Source organism: Callionymus lyra, chromosome 2 (assembly GCF_982586985.1).
Source record: "Callionymus lyra chromosome 2, fCalLyr1.hap1.1, whole genome shotgun sequence".
Taxonomy (NCBI): Eukaryota; Metazoa; Chordata; class Actinopteri; order Syngnathiformes; family Callionymidae; genus Callionymus; species Callionymus lyra.
The window spans coordinates 26,999,667-27,020,007 of record NC_141819.1 but is presented as its reverse complement, the minus strand read 5'-3'; the positions used below and the strand labels follow the sequence as shown (position 1 = coordinate 27,020,007).

At 36.9% G+C, this 20,341-nt stretch overlaps 4 protein-coding genes across 5 annotated transcripts; 3 read left to right on the top strand and 1 right to left on the bottom strand.

Annotated features, from left to right (window-relative positions):
• Positions 1-538: 538 nt before the first annotated feature.
• Positions 539-4,501, bottom strand: ctns (cystinosin, lysosomal cystine transporter). Of its 2 annotated transcripts, XM_087784380.1 has the most exons (12): positions 4,442-4,465; positions 4,258-4,326; positions 4,014-4,097; positions 3,824-3,902; positions 3,008-3,095; positions 2,444-2,547; positions 2,231-2,368; positions 1,906-2,005; positions 1,688-1,807; positions 1,268-1,438; positions 1,084-1,201; positions 539-856 (listed from the first exon to the last, which is right to left on the bottom strand). In XM_087784380.1, exons 3-12 carry the CDS (start codon positions 4,081-4,083, stop codon positions 714-716), a joined length of 1,131 nt encoding a protein of 376 aa, XP_087640506.1. In that variant the 5' UTR covers positions 4,084-4,097; positions 4,258-4,326; positions 4,442-4,465; the 3' UTR covers positions 539-713. The 2 variants fall into 2 exon arrangements, with proteins under 2 accessions (XP_087640506.1, XP_087640505.1); XM_087784379.1 differs by lacking the exon at positions 4,258-4,326 and having other exon boundaries at positions 4,442-4,501.
• Positions 4,502-4,554: 53 nt separating this feature from the next.
• mrpl55 (mitochondrial ribosomal protein L55) lies at positions 4,555-6,071 on the top strand. The gene is made up of 3 exons (XM_087784388.1): positions 4,555-4,626; positions 5,350-5,545; positions 5,743-6,071. The coding sequence occupies exons 1-3, from the start codon at positions 4,595-4,597 to the stop codon at positions 5,890-5,892; spliced, it is 378 nt and encodes a 125-aa protein (XP_087640514.1). The 5' UTR covers positions 4,555-4,594; the 3' UTR covers positions 5,893-6,071.
• Positions 6,072-6,500: 429 nt separating this feature from the next.
• ndufa11 (NADH:ubiquinone oxidoreductase subunit A11) lies at positions 6,501-8,623 on the top strand. The gene is made up of 4 exons (XM_087782888.1): positions 6,501-6,617; positions 7,141-7,233; positions 7,314-7,436; positions 8,441-8,623. The coding sequence occupies exons 1-4, from the start codon at positions 6,539-6,541 to the stop codon at positions 8,551-8,553; spliced, it is 408 nt and encodes a 135-aa protein (XP_087639014.1). The 5' UTR covers positions 6,501-6,538; the 3' UTR covers positions 8,554-8,623.
• A 2,431-nt stretch (positions 8,624-11,054) lies between these two features.
• Positions 11,055-16,958, top strand: slc5a9 (solute carrier family 5 member 9). The gene is made up of 13 exons (XM_087782887.1): positions 11,055-11,145; positions 11,215-11,286; positions 11,355-11,459; positions 12,191-12,355; positions 12,425-12,530; positions 13,220-13,300; positions 13,849-14,054; positions 14,909-15,044; positions 15,107-15,214; positions 15,304-15,454; positions 15,520-15,688; positions 16,113-16,328; positions 16,395-16,958. Exons 1-13 carry the CDS (start codon positions 11,128-11,130, stop codon positions 16,686-16,688), a joined length of 1,827 nt encoding a protein of 608 aa, XP_087639013.1. The 5' UTR covers positions 11,055-11,127; the 3' UTR covers positions 16,689-16,958.
• The last annotated feature ends 3,383 nt before the right edge of the window (positions 16,959-20,341 follow it).

Here is a 20,341-nt window from a genome sequence, read left to right as displayed (position 1 = left end):
TCAGAAGAATTTGGTACATACAAATACATACAATTTATATACAAATATTTTCAGGACTCTTATCTTAAAGAAAATTCCGAGTTATAGTTCAAGTATATTTATCATGTGAATGTTTTGTTTTACATTCCAAGTTGATGTGCAAATACAATTGGTCAAAATTCAGGAGTGACAGTTTTGTCCTTACTTATGCAAATGTAACTCACACTAGAAACAAGTTATGTTGTTTTAAAGAATAATCAAGTGTACATGAAAGTATTGCAAATCAATCTGACCCCAAAATGGAATTTTGTATAATGAATCTTAAATCCTATAACCCTGATAGTTAAATAGGAAAAAAAAAGTTAAAATGTCAAACTAATCCCTTTAATTCCAAGTTTGAGTTTTTTAAATCTTGTTTTGATTGTCTAAGCGCTTTGTGACCCTGGTCACGAAAAGCGCTATATAAATAAATATTACTTATTTACTTACTTACATAAGTATTTCTCATTGTAGTACATTCTTGTTGTTGTCCGATGAACTGGTACAGGAAATAAAACAATTTTTAGAGTCTAAAGTGAATTTTCTTTTAATTATATATATTTGATAAAATGTTTAAATCAGTAAAGAATACAAATATTTGTATCAATTCTCAAAAATTACAGCAAGACAAAGACCTCAAATTGAGCAGAAGAGTTGAGGGGAAACAGTTTCAGGTGCACAAAGAGGTATCCAGTTCATTCGTGGTTGGGGACGGACTGGTAGTCCTTCCCATGTCTGTACAAGCCGTAATGTTGAATCATGAATAGGATATCAAACACTACCGAGAATAGGCCCAAGCCAAACTTCGTAGGGTCCCCGAAGACCAACATCCACTCATCTGAAGACACACAGAGTCCAGCTTGTTAAACATTTGAACACCTAATTGAAATTTCTGATATCTTGCACCAAGAGAAAGAAAAACTTCCTGGAATACATTAACACTTTTCTTTACATTTATATTTGTATTACTGTTAGCGGTTTAGCTTAATCATTAGACATTATCAGTAGTATGTTACTGTGGGAAATTGAGTATCAAAATGAGAGAATAGAAATAATGCTTATTACCGTTGTTGTACGACTGAAGTAACATCTGCAGGATACTGAGGACGCCGCCAGTAAAGTCTAGCAGCACGTTCCCAATACTCCAGCCTTCAGTGCTCTTCCTGCTGTAATTCATGTACGCCTGCAGAGAGCAACGCTTTAGGTCTTTTTCACTCAAACTTTCTTTTTAAGAGGGTTTTGGTTTTACCTGTGGCACATATTTAACCAGGGTCACCGCCAGTTTGATGTAGGAGAAGTAGTACAGGTAGTCCAGCCAGGTGATCTTGTGGGTCAGTGCCAGGATCAGGCTGGCCAGAGCAAAGGTCCAGCCAATCAGCAATAGAAACATGGCGGTCCAGGACACCCTCTGACCTCCTCTCTAGTGTGCAAGAGAAACCACACAGGTTGTTAAAAGTACTCGCAACATGACTTTTACTTTGAATCACCTTGTGCACTTAAAGATAGAAAAAGTATAATTAGCTATTATATATATTTATTTTTAAAGTTTAGTTGCATTTAATAGTTATGGTTATAAAATGCCCCCTCATGATATATAAAGTTGTTCATCTAACATGATCATGTGATCAACTGAGCTAACAAGAGACAACGTTGGTTTTCATAAACATACCTCGTATATGGACGCCTGGATTATGTAGACTACACACAGCAGGACTGCATGTATGCTGAAGAAGACATCATTGGTGCTGACTGGGTTTATTCCATCGGGGTTCTTCTGGAGATACTCTTCCTGCAGGACAGTTGGACAACAAGACTTCATTGTAACACAAGTGGAAACTACAAAAGACACGTTAGCTGGAAAAACAAGGTTGCAGTTCAGACACTAACCTCTATGTACTTGACCCAGAAGAGGCCGACGTTGAAGACACTGTATGCGATGAAGCCAGTGAGGTTAAGGGCCAGGAAGTCAAAATTTAGACCCACAACACTGGAAGAAAATCAGATGTCTATAGTAAGTGTTCTACAGCTCTAGGATCATTCACTGAATCATTAAGACTAAAACTGAGCAAGGTCCAAAATGCAGAAATAATTTCATTTTTGCTGCAAACGTTTTTTACAGTGTCTACTATGCTGATGTTGCAGGGTCAAACGATAGACTTGGACGCACATGTCTCTCTAGTGAAAACCTCAAAATGACAAGGCAACAAACTACCTTTTCCTTCTCCAGTTCTCCACAGCTTGAGGATAGAAAGACACCGACCAGGCCAGGAAGTAAATCCATCCAATCACATTACTGATCACTGACAGGATGTTGCTGTGGACGACGATGAATCGCATTCTGATGGACAAACTGAAGACGAGCAACGGACGTGATTGAAAAAAGATAATTCGCTCAACTTCCATCTCCACAAGTGATTGAACAAACCTGTTAAAGTCTGTGTTGTTGCTGAGCAAGTAGGTGGTCATCTGACCCACCTCATTGGCTGAGACGTTGAAGGTAACTGAAGTCTCCTCAGCTAGGAGCAGCACCTACAAGTCAGACAACATTATATTGAGATAAAGAGGCTAATATGGTAGAAGAAGGAGTAAACAAGGGTTTCCTATTATATTTAGATCACTGATTTTCGAACCTGTGGGCTGTGAAGGTATTGCAAGTCGGCCGGAAAATGGTATCATTTTTTTGTGGGAGGGTGGATGTAATTATATAAAAATAAAAATACACGTAATAATGTTTTTAAGTTTAAAAAGATATTAAACATTTTCAAATATTCTTTACATTATATTGTTTTTCCTTCAAGTTTTATACATAGTTGAGCAGACAAGGAAATGAGAACGCATTACAATCCTTTCGTATTTATGGGGTCGGAGGTGGGCCGCAAAGGTTTTTGAGACTTAAAAGTGGGCCCTGAGATGGAAAAGGTTAGGGACCACTGATCTAGATTATTGTTGTTCAGCAGGGATAACATATTTTACACTCTTGGTGTCTTACCTGGTCAGGTAGTAGAACGATGGAGGTGTTTAATTTGGAGCTGTACGTCACATTCCAATGAATTGAGATTGACTGGTTGAGAGCCACCCTAGAATAAACGTAATAAAAGTAAACACATCTCAATTAAGACACTTTTAACTCATCTCAACTGATTCTATGGGTTTTGATGTTGAACAAAAAAATACAGGCTAAGACTTTACAACATAAAACTACAGTTGCCAAAATGTCACAGGAGAAGTCGCATGCTAGAACAATGTGAATCAATATGAAGCCAGACGTGCTGACTCTCAAGAGCCTTTGCCCAGACTTCAATCTGAATCAATCACAGTTTGTTCAACACATTAAGCCCTCACTCATCAGTCTTTTAAAATTTCTCCTTTACAGATTTTCCTCAATCGAAAGTACTTGCATGTGTGTTACACGACTCCACTTTAAGCCAGTCTTTTATTTAAACACGCTGGTTTTGTGCTTTCGGAAATTTTGTGAACACAACAAATCTAAACCCACCGACAAGCCACAAAATTAAGAAGCTTTTTTTTTTTTTTTTTAAAAGGGGCCTTTTTTCTAAATAAAGGATCAATTTGACAACGACAAATTATTGAGATGACAAATTATATTTATTTTCCGATCCTGATCCACTAAAAGTAAGTATTTTACTTACTTAATGAATAAGTACTTATTACCAATTACACTGTCAATTCATTCTCTTTGTCATAAACCAGATTAAAATCAAAGTGTAATAACAATACTGTTTTTTCTTTCTTGAAGAACCTCTCTCCACTGTATGCACAATGACAGTGATGATTTGGACATTACCGAGAGGTCAGAGTGACATTTTCTCCGCTCGACTTCTCCATGGTGACTGATGCAGGAGCAGAGATGTCCATGGCTGCCTCTGAAACCAATAAAAAAAAATCCAATTAAATGGCTGAAATAGAACTACAGAACATCCATGTGATTTTATTTTTTAACTGGAATTATATGCGAGTGAAATGAGTTCAGTCACCGGAGAGGTTGGCGACCGACCACAGAGGCAGCATCAGAACCAGCAGCCACCTCTTCACCACGACCTCCATCTCTGCTGAGACTCCTGCCAACACAAGCAAGAACATGATCACGTGAACAATAAGGAAGACGTTGTAACCCAGCTGTGCACACACCACAGTTCGTAAAAAAAAGAAGAGACCATTTAAAAAGTTACAATTGTCATCGATACTAATAGAATAACAAAATAATAAGCGCCAGCTCACCTGGCCAGGTTGACAACGAATGTTGACACTTCGAGACTGTTGTTCTTGAAAGAACGACGATTTTAGCATCTATTTGGGAATTTTTAAAACGATATCTATATCGTGTAGTATTGAGGCATTTGCTTAACTTTGATTATTTCAAAGAAAAGTCGGAAACATAAAAACTGTAAACAGAAAAACTCACCGGAGCAGAGAACCCGTGACGTCTTCTTTACATGCGAGGTCACGTGATCGGTAGCAGCCGGAACGATCGTAGCTTCGTTTTGTTTCTGTCGGAACTTATATGAAGACGCGCCGGTGATGTTGACCTTCCGCTCGAGGTTCTTGTCACTTCAAGATGTCTCTTGTGAAGCTGTGCACTGCATCATGGTGAGAGTTCATTTATAATACATTTTAATTTCGTTAATGTTCACGTTTTAGAAGAAAAAACATGGTCAAAACCAGACTACTGAAAAATAAAATACAAACATGATAACGGCTTAACAGGGCAACGTGTCTTTGGGAACAATATAAGAATAATAACAACAATAGCATCCAGAGGTAGCAGTCTTTAAAGTCCATATTGTATGAATGCTCGAAGCTTTATGGTTTTTAATTTAAGGTTAATAGACTGGTGAAATTCTTACCATTTACTTGTCATTGTATTAGCTATTATAATTGTTTTTCATGTGTAATTATTCAAGTTTTTACAAAGAACTAGCCATAATAAATAAACAAGCAACGAGTATACATATATTATCCTTTAATTCCAAGTATAACCAGGCAATATATGATCATGGTTCCCGGTGCAAAGGTACAATAGGCAGGTTTACATTTAATTGTTTTATTAATTCATATTGGCCATGTGGAAACTTGTTTTGCCTTATCCAGGATTGAAGTGTAGAATGTCTTTAAATAAGTCTAAGCCTCAAGGCTGCAGCACCAACCAGCTTTATCATTATAGGATCATTTAATTACCTCATGTTACATTTGTATAGAACTTTTTAAACCATAGCTAACAACTAAAATGTATTTAATGATTTATCATGTAAAATTGAAAACATCATAAGCAGTGTAGTATAACAGCTGTTTTGTTTTTTTTTGGTCTTGTAGGCGTGTTCCTGCATCTTTTTGTCGGCTCAGTCAGATCTCATCGGTCCACACAAACACTCCTCAGTTGAACTCTAAGAGGACTTCTGTGGTTCGATGCAGTAGAAATAAGTATGAAAGACTGTATCCTGTGATGTTGGTTAATACCGACGGTTCAACAATCAACATTAGATACAGAGAACCCAGACGCATCCTCGTTGTAAGTATTTGGCACTTCTGTGAGACATTGTTGTGCCAAAAAACAAGCGATAATGTGAAAACAATCTGAACAAAATTTAGTCCATTCTATCAGTTCTTCTTAAAAGATAAACCTAGCGGTTCAGATAATGGACAGTGTTGACTTTTGATTATTATTAGGCAAATATGAAGATGTAAGTTTTGCTTATTTGTTTCCAGATGCCAGTTGATCTGACCACTTTGTCTGAGGAAGAACGCCGAATTAGACAAAAGAAGAAAGAGGTGAAGAAGACTGTTAAAGAGACAATCATCAACTATGAAGACGACTTTAAAGCTGACCAGTACAGCCAGTACTGGAAGAAGAAATAATCCCAAGACATTTAGGCTGTATATGAAGATGGCTTAATTGATTTGAGTTATAAAATTGTCAACTGTAAAATTGCCGACTCCAAATGGTGTTAAAGAGGGTCATCTGAAATGTGTCTGTCAAATGAAAAACTTAAACACAAAACATTTTTTTCATAATAAATTGCTTCCTCAATAAAAAAGTGTTTTTCCTCTAATTTTAGGATTTTAAGATCTTTAGTATCATGCATGATTGTTGTTTCAAGTATTGTAATAATTATAATGAAAATAATAATTTATTCTGCTAATCAAATAAAAATGTACATGTATTCACTTTAACTAGTTTTAAACAAAAATGGTTATGTATGATTTGTCAGTAGTTTCCCATAAATAAAATGACTCAATTGAATTGATGTTTATCATACTAGAAATAATGCCTCGCGAGAGGCAAGTCATTACAGAATTTGTATAATCCTGTTTATAAAATGAATCTAAGTGAAACACTACTTTTCATTATATTTTTTCGTGTGTTACTAAAACTCAATGTCGACGCGTGCTGTCATCCCACTCCTTTCCTGTGTGGGGCACTGTTTCCTTTTAAACTCACATTGTCAGAAGCGCAGAGAGTTCGGTTTCCTGTCAGACTCAGTTTGTCCTTGCTAAAGCAGACATGGGTTACTGGGACGCCCCGGACGGCAAAGAATGCATTGAAAAGACTGCGTACACCACAAAACTAGCAGCGGGTCTTGGTAAATATCCTCGTTCGTGCACGTAACTTCATGACAAGAACTCCTCCTTTGCCCTCAGCTCTGTGTGGTAGGACGAGAGCTAATGCTAAGAAGCTAGCAGCGGCTATGCTAATAACACCACAACAAAATGCATTGATTTATGATGTTAGTTTGGACAGTTTTAAGTATGAATTATTTTACAACGTGGAGGACATTATTGTGCTGCGTGTGCTTTACTTGACATTAGTTGACTAAGAACCACTGACTGATTATATTTGTTCAATGAACTTAAAAATAACTATACAAGAAGATACTATTAATGAACTTGTGTAGTGATAATGAAGATACCATCGTCAGCTGTCGTGGCCTACATTCTATCCTATCTTATGCAATCATTTGTGTTTATACTAAAAATATACCATTTGAGATCCATAACTAAACATTGATCTACTCTTATTGTTTTGTGCCTTCTTATTGAGTTTAAAGAAATAATTTTCTTAACAAATGAGCAACAATCATGTCAATATGTAATTGTATGTTTCAGGTCTGTTGGGTACGGCTTACCATCTGGTGGCCGTCCCGCCTGAGACTGCTGCCGAAGCTGTCCTGAGGGCTGGTGGCAACACTGTCACAATGGGTAACTACTCTGAGAAGTTATTAGTAATTCTGTTTTTAAAGGTGCCAATCCTGTTTTTGAATCATGTTGTTCTCCTTCAGCAAGCATGGGAGCCATATTCGGAATGACTACCTGCCTCCTTGCTGAGGCTCGGGATGCTCCAGATGATCTAGTCAATTACTTTGTTGGAGGATGTGCTGCTGGGATTGTTCTTGGAGCTAGAAGTAAGATGATCATGACTTTGTTTTAAAACTGTGTTTTATATCATTCCACAATCTTGGGAAAGATGGTATATACAATTTGTCATTCATTATCACAATATTTATTAATTAATAAACCATAGAGAGATTTTTCATGTTCTCTCTTTTCATACACTGCAGAATCTAAACTTGCTTAAGAGTTGATGTTTTTAAACTTGGGTTCAGCATAAATTAATGTTTATTAGGATAAGTTGGTATTAGGTTGACTCTTAGAGATTATTATTTTTTATGATGTTTAATTAAAGAAAAACTAGCTGGTAGCATAACGGTCTCATTTTGATAGAAAAAATGTACAATTTAATTCATACAATGTTTTAATCCATCTGTTGTTCCATTAGTGTAGCTCTTAGGGCTGAACGATATATCGTTATAGTATCTCCATGGAGACATTGAAATTCCAGATTCTACACATGAGCTGAGGGTATGTCTTTGTTTATATTCATAATAACGAGATATATTCCAGAAGCAAAAATTGCGGAGAAGCAATGCAGCACAACAAACTTGTTCCTCACCGGATACAACAACAAAGCAATAACACTGCGCACCACGCAAAGTTCTTTACTATGAGGGAGAAGACGCAAGTTCATATTATCCCTGGTGAATCCCAAGAAATGATGATGCATTTAGTTTTGTTACGCCTTTAGTCATGTCCACTAGACACAAAGAAATGACAGAGGCTATCACATATACCATTTAGATATAAGTTCAGCCCTCTTGCATTCAAAAGTAATTATGAGAATTATGTAAAATGGTTAATACAACTTTTCTGATTCTTCTAAACACTAGTTTCTGACCTAGATGTTATGTTGTGAACAAATTGACTGGTTTATTAGAAAGAAAAAAATGTGTTTTCATCTAAAGCAAATCCTCTAAAAATCACATCTATGCTGTGTCTTGCTGCCTCATTTCCACCTGTTTCCTACTGTTTCACGCGATATTGTCTGACTGATGTCCCTCTCTGGTTCTAGCTCGCAGTGCCAAAACCGGTACCATAGCGTGTGGGTTGCTGGGCACACTTGGCTTATTCAGTAAAGCTGCCAAGAATGAAGATTGGGTAATCATCAACCGACGAAAGATATGAGCAGATGTTTATAAAATAAACAATACCTTGTAAATTAATAATAAATGTAATAAAGTGTGAGAAAACAATATTTCACTGTGTTTTTTTCCTTGAAAATAATGACTGTGATGGATGGATGGATGGATGAATAAACTTTATTGCTTTGTTTGGTGAAAGCTGCGACTGCTTCATTGCAGGGAACTTTAAACTTAAAACTACCATTTTAAGTATAATTATTTGTGTGGTAATTTGATTATATTTTGATCTTGTTTTAGTGGGATAATGGTCAAAGTCTCAAACATGTTCAATTCCCACAATGCACTGCAAAGGTTGATATCTTGTAAAGTTATAAAATAATTAAAGGAACACTTTTGCCTGATTTGGGAGGTGTACACAGAATTATACCAAAAATATCACTCTTGCTGCAGAAAAGTTTTTTTTTGGTGTGTCTATTATTTATTTTGAAACTGAAGTATGTAAATTGCAGAAAATGGATTTTAATCTCTTTAACTCGTCGATATTATGTATCACATTTGAATAGTCAAATCGCCGTCATTGGCCGATACACCATCGCTCATTCTGGATGTTAGGAAATGCTTTACGTACACTTGCTTTACTTTCATCTGTTACCATGTCTTTGGTTAGGGTCCAAGGCAGTGATTTATTTTTCTCAACTAGCAAATTGTAAACCTAGAGTTAAGACGAACATAAAAAACTTGTTACAACTACCAGCTGATTTTTTTAAAAAGTAAGATCATGACACTCGGAGAAAAACAGGCAATTGTTGAAATTGTTTAATAGAAAATGAATTCAAACTCAAACTTGTGACATTCCGATTGTCTGTTGTGCTTCTAGTAAATCACGGAAGTTGATGATACGCTGATTAATAATTAAGCTCCACGTTGACCTGACTCCGACACATTCCGTGTCAGGTTTGTTCACCACCTGTGTTGGAGAGAAGAGCCGAGAGAGAAATCAACATGTCTGCCAAGTTCACCACAGGTCTGAGCCGTCTCTGTTTCTCACTTCAGTTTTGGAATGTGTGTAATATTCCTTGAGAAAGTGTATTAGCGACATATTTAAGGCCTCTGTGAGATCTTTAGTGCGAAGGATCAGCTACTGTTAGTGCTATAAACACAAAAACACAGATCGGGGGTGAAGTAGTCTCTGCATGTGCATCTTTAAATAGTTACTTAAAGTGTGAGTGTGTTTGTGTAGTTCTTTGTATTTGTCCTGTGATGGACGGGTGTATCTCTATAGACTCCACTGTGAGCGGAATAAACTATAACAAATTAATGAATGAGTAAACTTTATATACATACTCTCAATTTATTCTTTATGTAATTATTAAAATGCCTTAAATATGTTTTAAATATTGCTTTTCAAATAAAAAAAACATACTTGCGTGTCTAAAATACACAACAATAAGCACATGACACTGAAATAAATCATTAAACCAACACCACAGGATAATAATGTTTAATTCTCAGTCATTATTGTAAAATGTTGGTAAACAGCGTGAGCTGGTTTGTTTTGGCAACTTCATTTGTCCAAGAGTAATAAGCTGTTTACAATATTACACACTAATAAATCAACACACACCAGACGTTTCACTGTAATTTATCAAGTAGCTACAATACTAGTCTCTCTTCAGTGTTTATTTTCGTTTTTTGTCTGTTTTGTTTCTATTCACATTTTCAAAGCCTTTTCGGACTCACTCTTATGTTTGCTCTGTTTTATTTTCCTAAATCTATGAATATGGGATAATAAGGATATTAAAAATAATGCCAACACCATGTCTTTGTACAGTATTTAAAAATAACTCCTTGGCAAAATTTAGTTTTTCTTACCATGTTTGTAATCTTCATTAACACTTCCGCTTTTTCAAATGATCATTTCATATAAAACTATAGACTTCATCGAGCAAACAGCCACTGCAGTAGTTTATATGACTGAACGTTTAAACTCTTAATTTTGTAGCTGCTGTAGAAGTCTTGTGCTGAGATTCGTGCCGTTGTGTTGTGTGGATGGAATTGGCTTCATGATTGTGACATCAACTAAAGATGGCAAAAGTAGTGACTCCTTATGTTGCTGATTGTTCAGAGAAAAAAAAAAGAATCTTGGGAGGTTTTACTCTGATGGTACTTTAACTCCCCGTTTTTGTTGTTTTAAATTATGATATATTTTTCAGAAACAAACTACATGTATTAAAAGTTCTTGTTGTTACTTTAAATGACTTTAAGGTCCTTGAGTTGTTAACAGTAATAAGGAAAAGCTCTTCTGTTATCTTAAGTTTCCAACATCATTTCCTCTTCTGATACTGGAGAATGGTTCTTGATGATCGATTTAAAGTCGTTCTATAGGGTTTGGTCTGGTTCTCTTTGACTGGACTTCATGACATCACTTGCTGGACCGGAGAAGATGCAACAGGTTGCTATAATAGCATGATCTATGATTTCATGACTTTTCTCTCTTCACTTGTTCAATTGTCCAGTGGACAGCAGCTGGTCTGTGTCCACCACAGCAGCTCCGGCCTCCACGGGTGTGGTGGGCGTGGCCGATATAGCTGTGGTGGTCGTGTACCTGATCCTGGTCATGGCCGTGGGGATCTGGGTAAGATGATGATGAGCTGCAGAGAAACCTTTTTCCTTACAAACTGCACGTCAAATGTATCTGTTCTAGTCGTCTGTGAGAGCCAATCGCAGCACAGTGGGCGGTTACTTCTTGGCCGGACGCTCCATGACCTGGTGGCCTGTGAGTTTGAGCCTTTATGTCTGTGACCTCATCCAAAGATCAGTTGAGGAAGTGAACTGTGTGAACAGATCGGAGCCTCGTTGATGTCCAGCAACGTGGGCAGTGGTCTGTTCATCGGGCTGGCAGGGACCGGCGCCGCTGGAGGTCTGGCTGTTGGCGGCTTCGAGTGGAATGTAGGTGGGATTTTGATGTATTCAAACCAGGGCTGAGCCATTCCATTTCCTCCAGGAACACAATAGATACTGTAACTGTTATACTGGGCGGTCTAGTGATGGCTTATGAAGCTTCATGAAGCAGTGTCATGTTGTTTAGAGGTCAGTCGGTGGCGCCATCAGTTTAAAAGTTATGTGTTTCATCAGAACAGTTGTTCAAAACAAAGGAAAATAGTGCAGAGACCGCCATCTAGTGGACTCTGGATATAATGACACTGCTTCATGAAGCTTCACCAGACTGTCACTGGGGCCGCCAAGCCATAAGAAGGAAGGCACAAATAAAAATTCAATATGATGGGACTTGAAATGATAAATAAATAAAGGACATTCTAAAATAAGTTTTAGTCTCAACTTTATTGTATATTTTGTTATCTTATTTGAAGATTCTAAATAAATAGAAATTAATTTTACAGTTTAAAATTAAATAAATCAAATGGGGGAAAAAAAGCGTTTTAATGCAATAACATAATTGTATAAACTTATTATTGTAGTACATTTAATGAAAATAAATAAATATATACATGCACTACAAAAAATATAAGACCATTACCCATTAAATGGATGAATCAAAGAGGAGAAAAAAGCATTTATGGTCAGTCTGATTTTTTTTTGTAGTTTTATTTTGACCTTGTGCGGGCCTCAAATTGAAACACGCTTCTTTTCCCTTCATGGTCCTCCATCTTGGTGTCCAGGCCGCCTGGGTGCTCGTGGCTCTGGGCTGGATCTTCATCCCGGTCTACATCTCTGCTGGAGTGGTGACGATGCCCGAGTATTTGGCCAAACGATTCGGGGGCAGGAGGATCCGTGTCTACATGTCCGTCCTCTCCCTCATCTTGTACATCTTCACCAAGATATCTGTGAGACACAACAATGTCTGACCACCCGAGGCCAGCAAGTCTCACACACTTGTGTGTGTTTGTTCACAGACGGACATATTCTCGGGGGCCTTGTTCATCCAGGTGTCGCTGGGCTGGGATCTCTACCTGTCTACAGCCATTCTGCTGCTGCTGACTGCAGCGTACACAGTCGCAGGTACACTTGTCACATGACTCACTTATACATAAAATTAACTTCTTCAGTCACACAAATCAACAGGTGTCATGATGTGTCATTTGCTTTCATGAATAGATGGTTTAACACCAAAGAAAAGACGTATTCACAAACTTAGCTTAATGTTTCTGTAGAATATTATGTTTTATGGAAGTAAACTTGTGCCTATAGAATGTTGAAACTGAACTCAATTCAATCATTCACAAAATAAAAATGTGCAAGATGTTGTTATAAATAGGTTAATTAAATAATAAATAAGTAAAATCTTTTTTAAATGTTTTTTTTAACACAGAGTTAGATATTTTAATTTAAATAATTCCAATAATTTTTTTCTCTAAATTGGAGATTTTTTAAATTTGTAGTCTATCAAATTCAATATGAAATATTAGTATAATATATATATATTCAATTATTAACGCATAACGCATACGAATGAATCCTTTCAATACAGTCATGATCAGTCCAGTCTCAGCATACAAATTATTTATTTCAATTATAATCATTTTAAATTAATTAATAATATGAATAATATTCAATGCCTTAAAAACAATAATTCATATTGTACACATAATAATGCCTAAATTTGTCAAACGTGATGATGAATAGAATAAATAATAATCTCCGATAAACAGTTATTTATGTTGTTTTTATTGTTGACTTCATGTGTTTAGGAGGTTTAACAGCAGTTATCTACACGGATGCTTTCCAGACTGTGGTCATGGTCGGAGGAGCGTTTGCTCTCATGTTCATCTGTAAGTGTCTCGTGCAAACACACACAGCATTACATCTTATTTGACTTCTTCCTCTCCTTTGTTTGTAAAGAAACATTCCATTCCTGCACTAAGACAGTCTACCTAAAAAGATCACAAACATTTCTGAAATCCTTTTTTCAAGTTTATTTTACATACATTTTTCACCTACTTGCATATACATGTGTTTCATGTGTATATGTGTTGCATGTATTCATATTTATATACTTTTGGAACAGCATTCTGAAATATTTTATATAAAGTTTACCATAAATGGTTATTTTTAATTTGATTTTTTTCTAAAATGGTTTATTTTATTTTCCACTGTGATCAAAAAAGATGTAGAGAGAAGTTAAAATATTTATTGAATATATATATATATTTCTTCACGTTAAAGGTTCTGTTGAATTGATAATTTGTACTTTTGATTTTGATAATATTTATGTTCTTTTTTGGTAAAATTGTCCTTTATTTACAATCCAGACTGACATTTCTGAATACTTTTGTCAGAATTTCCTCTCAATCTCTATATTTCATGTAATGTTCTGCAGCGTTCTCTCAGGTGGGCTGGTATGAAGGCCTGGTTCAGAGCTACATGACCGCCGTGCCGACCGTCACTGTGCCGAACACCACCTGTCACCTGCCTCGCAGCGACGCCTTCAGCCTGTTCAGGGACCCGCTGACCGGGGACATACCCTGGCCTGGTCTGGTGTTCGGACTCACTGTGCTGGCCACGTGGGTCTGGTGCACAGATCAGGTAACTGTTTCATCTGTGACATCTGTCTTTCATCTGCTCATTTTGACTGTTAGTGTGGAGGTAGATCTCTGTAAGGTAGATCGGTAGTTTTGTTTCTTTATTAATTATTTTAAAAAAAAATGTGATTCAATGAAAAAAGAACATTTCCAATCTAAATTAAAGTTGGTTCAGTCAGAAATAATAAAATAATAATAATAAAAAAAGTTGCTTTAATAAAAAAAAAAACATTAATTAATTAATTTAATCTTTTTTTTTTTCAAATATATATTTGGGCCATTTTATGTGTAGGACATTTGTATAAAGCTAGTTTAAGTTTTAAAGATAGTTGAGTATTCAATCCCAAAAACGTTGCTTGAATCAATCTTTGTTTAAGTGAAACAGATTTTTTTGTGAAGTTTAAAAAGTTTTGTCGATTTTGATTGAAGATATATTGCTTTATTAAAGACTCTCTTTTTTGGATTGTATTATTTAAAAAAAATCTATATAATGCCCTGAACATAATATGGCTTAAAATACTTTAAATGTATTTATTTATTTAAAAAAAAAGGTTTTGAATTGAAGTTTTGATTTAAGCAGCTCTCAAGTTTTAATTGAAGCAATTTATTTTTTATTGAATAATAAAGAAACAAAAAGACCTCTATACTACTGTCCTACCCATAATATGACAAACAACACAAAAATTACTTCAATCAAGTACAACTTTTCTTTTGATTACATTTCTTTAATTAAAGCCAATTTAAAAAATGCAATTACAAAGAACCAAATCCGCTTCCATATGTGAGCAGCTTTTTCATTTCCCCTCTTAACTGAAAACCGAGAGAGTCAAAGACAAACCTTAATTTCTGTGGTTCAAGGTCATCGTGCAGCGCTCTCTCTCGGCCAAGTCTCTGTCTCACGCCAAAGGAGGAAGTGTTCTAGGAGGATATCTCAAGCTGCTGCCCATGTTCTTCATCGTCATGCCAGGCATGATCAGTCGTGCTCTGTTCCCAGGTCAGTCTTGTCGTGTGACGCCCGAGTACAAGAAAATAACACGAACATGTGTTTGAGTGTAGAAGAGATCGGTTGTGTGGATCCTGAAGTCTGTCAGAGGGTGTGTGGAGCTTCGGTCGGCTGCTCCAACATGGCCTATCCTAAGCTGGTGGTGGAGCTGATGCCTGTAGGTGAGTCCGTATCACAGAGAGAGAAATTACTATAATATTGAAGGAAGTGTTGAACCAGATGAACGAGATCTTCTCTTCCTCTCCCGCAGGTCTTCGTGGTCTGATGCTGGCGGTGATGTTCGCTGCTCTCATGTCTTCTCTGACCTCCATCTTCAACAGCAGCTCCACACTGTTCACGCTGGACTTGTACCACCGAGCCCGGCCCAGAGCTTCAGAGCTGGAGCTCATGGTCGTCGGCAGGTTCGGACCACAAAACAAAATAGACACACAAACCTGACACTCATCTGTGGCTCTGGTGTTTCAAGGGTTTTCATCCTAGTTCTGGTGGTCATCAGTATTTTATGGATCCCCGTCATCCAGACGGCCAACAGCGGTCAACTCTTCGACTACATCCAGTCTGTGACCAGCTTCCTGGCGCCGCCCATCACCGCTGTGTTCCTGCTGGCCATCTTCTGGCCTCGAGCCAACGAGCAGGTGCGTTTCTTTTAGGGTCGTGGCGATACGATCTATAGTAATACTGTAGTAACAAGGATATATTTGGAGTATTGTCCGAGTACTTGACTCTGGTGTTGCAGACTTTACAGACCACATGACTCCTGACAAAGTTGTAACTGCTTTCATTTGTTTTGAAACCAAAATAGGTACTAACATAACGTATCCTCTTGTCCTCAGTCACCGCCCTGATCTTGTAGGATTCCTCTGTTTTTTTTAGGTTGCGGATGATATAATTACCGCTGCCACCCAGCGGCCGGATGTTAAATTGCAACAAATAAAAAAACAAACGCAGTTAATATTTGCATGTTAATTGTGGATTAAAAAATAAAAAATGTACTGTATGAATGTTTTCTTAGACCACTAGTTTCTTCAGATGACTCCACTTGAACATTTTGTGTCCCAGGGTGCCTTCTGGGGTCTCATGGTAGGACTGGTGGTGGGAGTGATACGGATGGTCCTGGAGTTCTCCTACTCGCCTCCTTCCTGTGGTCGTCCGGACCTGCGGCCCGCCGTCGTGGCTGATGTGCACTATCTGTACTTCGCTCTCATCCTATTGGCCGTCACCTGCCTGGTCACTGTCGGGGTCAGCCTGGCCACCAGCCCCATACCTGAGGAACATGTGAGAAGATGGAAGTCCAAGCTATGATGGATAAAGAAAAGCTCTGACTCTTGGTTTCGTCTTCAGCTGTACAGACTCACCTGGTGGTCCAGGCACAGTCAGGAGATCAGGCTGGACCTGGTAGATACCCGCCTGCCCTCGGCCTCAGTGGACGCTGACCCAGACAGCAGCTCTCAGTACTCCTGCTGGAGAAAGGCTGGTCTGTGGATCTGTGGACTGACCGGACAGGCGACGTCTGCTCCGCCTGACGACGACAAGCTGAACTCCCTGCAGGAGGTCCCACTCTGGAGAACGGTCTGCAACGTCAACGCTCTCATCTTACTGACCGTCAACGTCTTCCTGTGGGGCTACTTCGCCTGAGCGGCGCCTAAACCATGACGCTCCTGTTTTATCAGTTATATGACATTATTTCATGCTGCAAACGTGGAAATGTCTTCAATCATGGACTTCAAGCTATTGTCACACTTCTATGAGAAACACATTTTAAACATTTTAATAATGATACAATAGCGGTCAGAGAGAAATTGTGTTGTTTGTCAGTTTTTCATATACAAAATAGCTTTTAAATGTATGTAGTTTTGGTTGCATGAGGACAGTTTTGATCCGTGTCATTTAAAAAAACTACTTTTACATTTTTGTAAATTATTATGTTTGTTAATGTCATCCGTCTATCAACGCCTGAACAAATGTTTGTTTTTTTCAAGTAATACTCATACTAATACTAAATACTTGTCCATATCATTAATAATTTAATGATGTTATGAAAAAATCGTGGTCTGGAAAAGCGCTATATAAATATAAATTACTTACTTACTTATCAAATATTCAAGAAAATAGTGTAGTTGTAGTAGCCAACAAGACCACTAGGTGGTGATAGTAATGCAGCATCCAAAGAAGAAAAATCTCAGAAGAGGGGATATGTCAACAATTTGAATCAGCTGCAAGTTTAATGTAAGTGGAACAAAGTCCACAGTAATGTCGATCAAATAACACATTTTAAAGACTGATTTCGCGTTCTTTTTACACCTGTAAGTCGCTTTTAACTGGAGTGTCTGTGTTACGACTGTGTAGCGCATGACATAACAGTTGAATGTATCAAATTATAGATAGAATAATGAAAAACAGCATTAACAGGACACGATTTAAGTAGATGTGACAGCATCAAGCAAGGCTTTAGTCTTTATTGCTCACGAGAAAACCTAAACTAAAACTTGAAATCAATGCAATTAATGGACATTTTTCCTTGTTTTTTGTTTTCAAAAAAATTAAATAAATCTTAATAGATTAGTTTAGCAAATCATTAGAAAAATAGGAACTTAACTGACCCAAAATAAAAAGTTTTGTTTTGTCAATTTAATTCTAAACAAAAAAAAAGGCCTTGTTTAGAAAATTTCATGCCTTTTGATGAAGCTAGTGTATTGTTTGCAACTGGTCTCATATTCTTCTTTGGATATTTCCCTCCTAAAATAGTGATCTTTGGTTAATGCATGTTGTTTACCCATCTCTCCCTATCGATCTTTATGTAAACGCTAATAAAATATAATGAATCAATGTAGTCAAAAAAACATTTGAACTTTTTTGGTGATGAAATGGCACAATCACACCTACTGTGCTTGAACCACCTTTGGTTTGTTCCCTCTTTTGTGTGTTTATAAAAGGTCATAAACTAGGGAAAAATGTAAACTCAATTTCTTAGTAGTTACCACAATATCTGAATGAGAAGACAAAGGAGGAAGACATTTGACTTTGCTGTTTAATAATCAACTTAAAAAAGTTTATTTGGAGAAAACTATAAATAGTCCTTCAAGCTAGGAAGATCTCCAAATAAGTGCATAGCATAATGACTAACATCTCTAGTGAGTGTTGAGGTTAATTTCCAGTGTTTCTTGATAAATCTCCTTGAAAATAACTAATGCCGGACTTGAGAAAGAACTCAAAACAAACATTTTAGACACACTCTTACATATCTTTTTACTAATATTTTGAATTTTTACTTGACTGATCCCTCCATTCTTTGACAGACCAAAGTTATTATAAGAGTCGTGCCTTTAAATAACTCAATCCCCTGAACAAAAGGACCATGAACAATATTCTCAAAACTTCCAATAAAGATGATAACCTTCACTGTGCTGTTCATGTTCAAGTATTTTTTCATATTCGTATTTCATTCTTTAAAAGAGATTCTACACTAATGCAGAACTGGTTGGTTACAGCTTTGGTTATGAAAAAACCTTTATTAAATGTTTTATTTATGTAATTATTATTATTTTTGACAAACCAGGGACGTGTGGTCAGGTTAGGCAGGTGAGGCAGTACCAATGTTCAATCCATCACAAACTGCGTTGATACATGCAACTGACTCGCACCGGTCCCTGTATCTCTGAATGTCGCCAATATTATGCTCAAAGATACATTTATTTGCCTTGATTTTCCACAGTCTGGCTGATGCATTTAACCATTAAAGTTTAATGTTTGTAAGGGTCTTATTTAGTTTCGCTGATCGGAATACAACCACAGTGAAAAGGCAAAGCTTGAGGCACACACTAATGAGCCACATACTATGTCACATCTCCATCGAGGCGGAGAGACTTTTAAAACTAAAGGAAATAAGATTGACTTTCACAACAAAGTAACAGAAGTTTGTGTGGCGAATAAAAGGTGCATTTATCTACAGATAAAATTAAGACCAGAAATGGTATTAATTTGATCGTATAAAAAAGAGATAAGACAAATACAAGAAAGAAAAATACAATAAAATGTTTAAAAACTACATTTTGGCCTTAAATAAAATATTATTTATTATTCTCACTCTTATATTGACCCATTTAATACTCAATATTTATTTAAACATTTGTCCTTTTTACTTAACTCTAGCCAATCACAGAGGGCACAACGACATATCAACCGATCAGAAGGAAAATAAGGTGGGTCTACCTTTCATGACAGGATAATAATGCTGTCAAGCTAACTATCGCTAGGGATTCTTCAGTTTATTATTCTTGAGCCAAATTTAAATCTGGAAGAGTTCTCGCTGAGCTTTGTAACGGACCATCTCAAATTACAGTCACAAACGCATTTACATGGGGCGGAGCTCTGGACTCAGTGACAGCTCCAGAGTGGCAGCATTTATTAGGGCACCTAATGTGAAAACCCAACTCTCATTACTTATTCGCATGTTGTAAATGTTGAAGTCTTCCTCTTCAAAATGCAGTCGGTCATTCATCATGACGTTGCTCCGTTTTGAAGTTATTACTTAATAAAGTTCTCTCCCGTCTGAAATCTCGCCAAACGAGTTTATGGTTTAAATTAAACATTCTGACATCACTCTGGTGAAAATCTCCTCCCCTAGAAGCCCTAAATCGGTTAGGAACCTACATGTTAATCGTGAAACAAAATAAATATTTATGTAAACATAGTGAGAGTTACTTCTGCCTTTAGGTGTTTTTGTTATGTGTACATTAAGCAGCAAACCTTATTTTTATTATTCGTTTTTAATGTACAAAACTGGAGTCTCAGGGCTAAGTTTGAATTTATGTGAGTCCTTGAATGCAACTCGTGTTTTTGTGACTAATCAGAGCAGAGTGGGCGTGGTTGCTTGGAAGAGACTTCTTCTCAGCTGAAACAGCGTATTTTAGGTGGGCGGGGCTTAAGCGTATTTTCCAAGGTAAATATCTTTATTAAATGAGAGTTTTGTGCAAAAAGAAACATACTGATGAGTATAATAGAGGTCCTAGAATAATTTAAGAAACACTTAAATCATTAGGTGCCCTTTCATGAAAACAAAACCAACAAAGCTGATTTTAAAGGAAACCAAAATATCTTTACTTACTATGGGAAGAAAGAAGAATAGTCACGGTGTCTCCAATAGTGCTAATATACATTAGACGCAACAATTCTTAACAAATAAACATTTTTAAATTGAAATGGAAAACTATTTCTGGCTCTAGTGCTAATGAACGGCAAGTGTAGTTTCAGCAGCGTCCACATGATGTCGTTGCTCAGTTAAAGTTGAA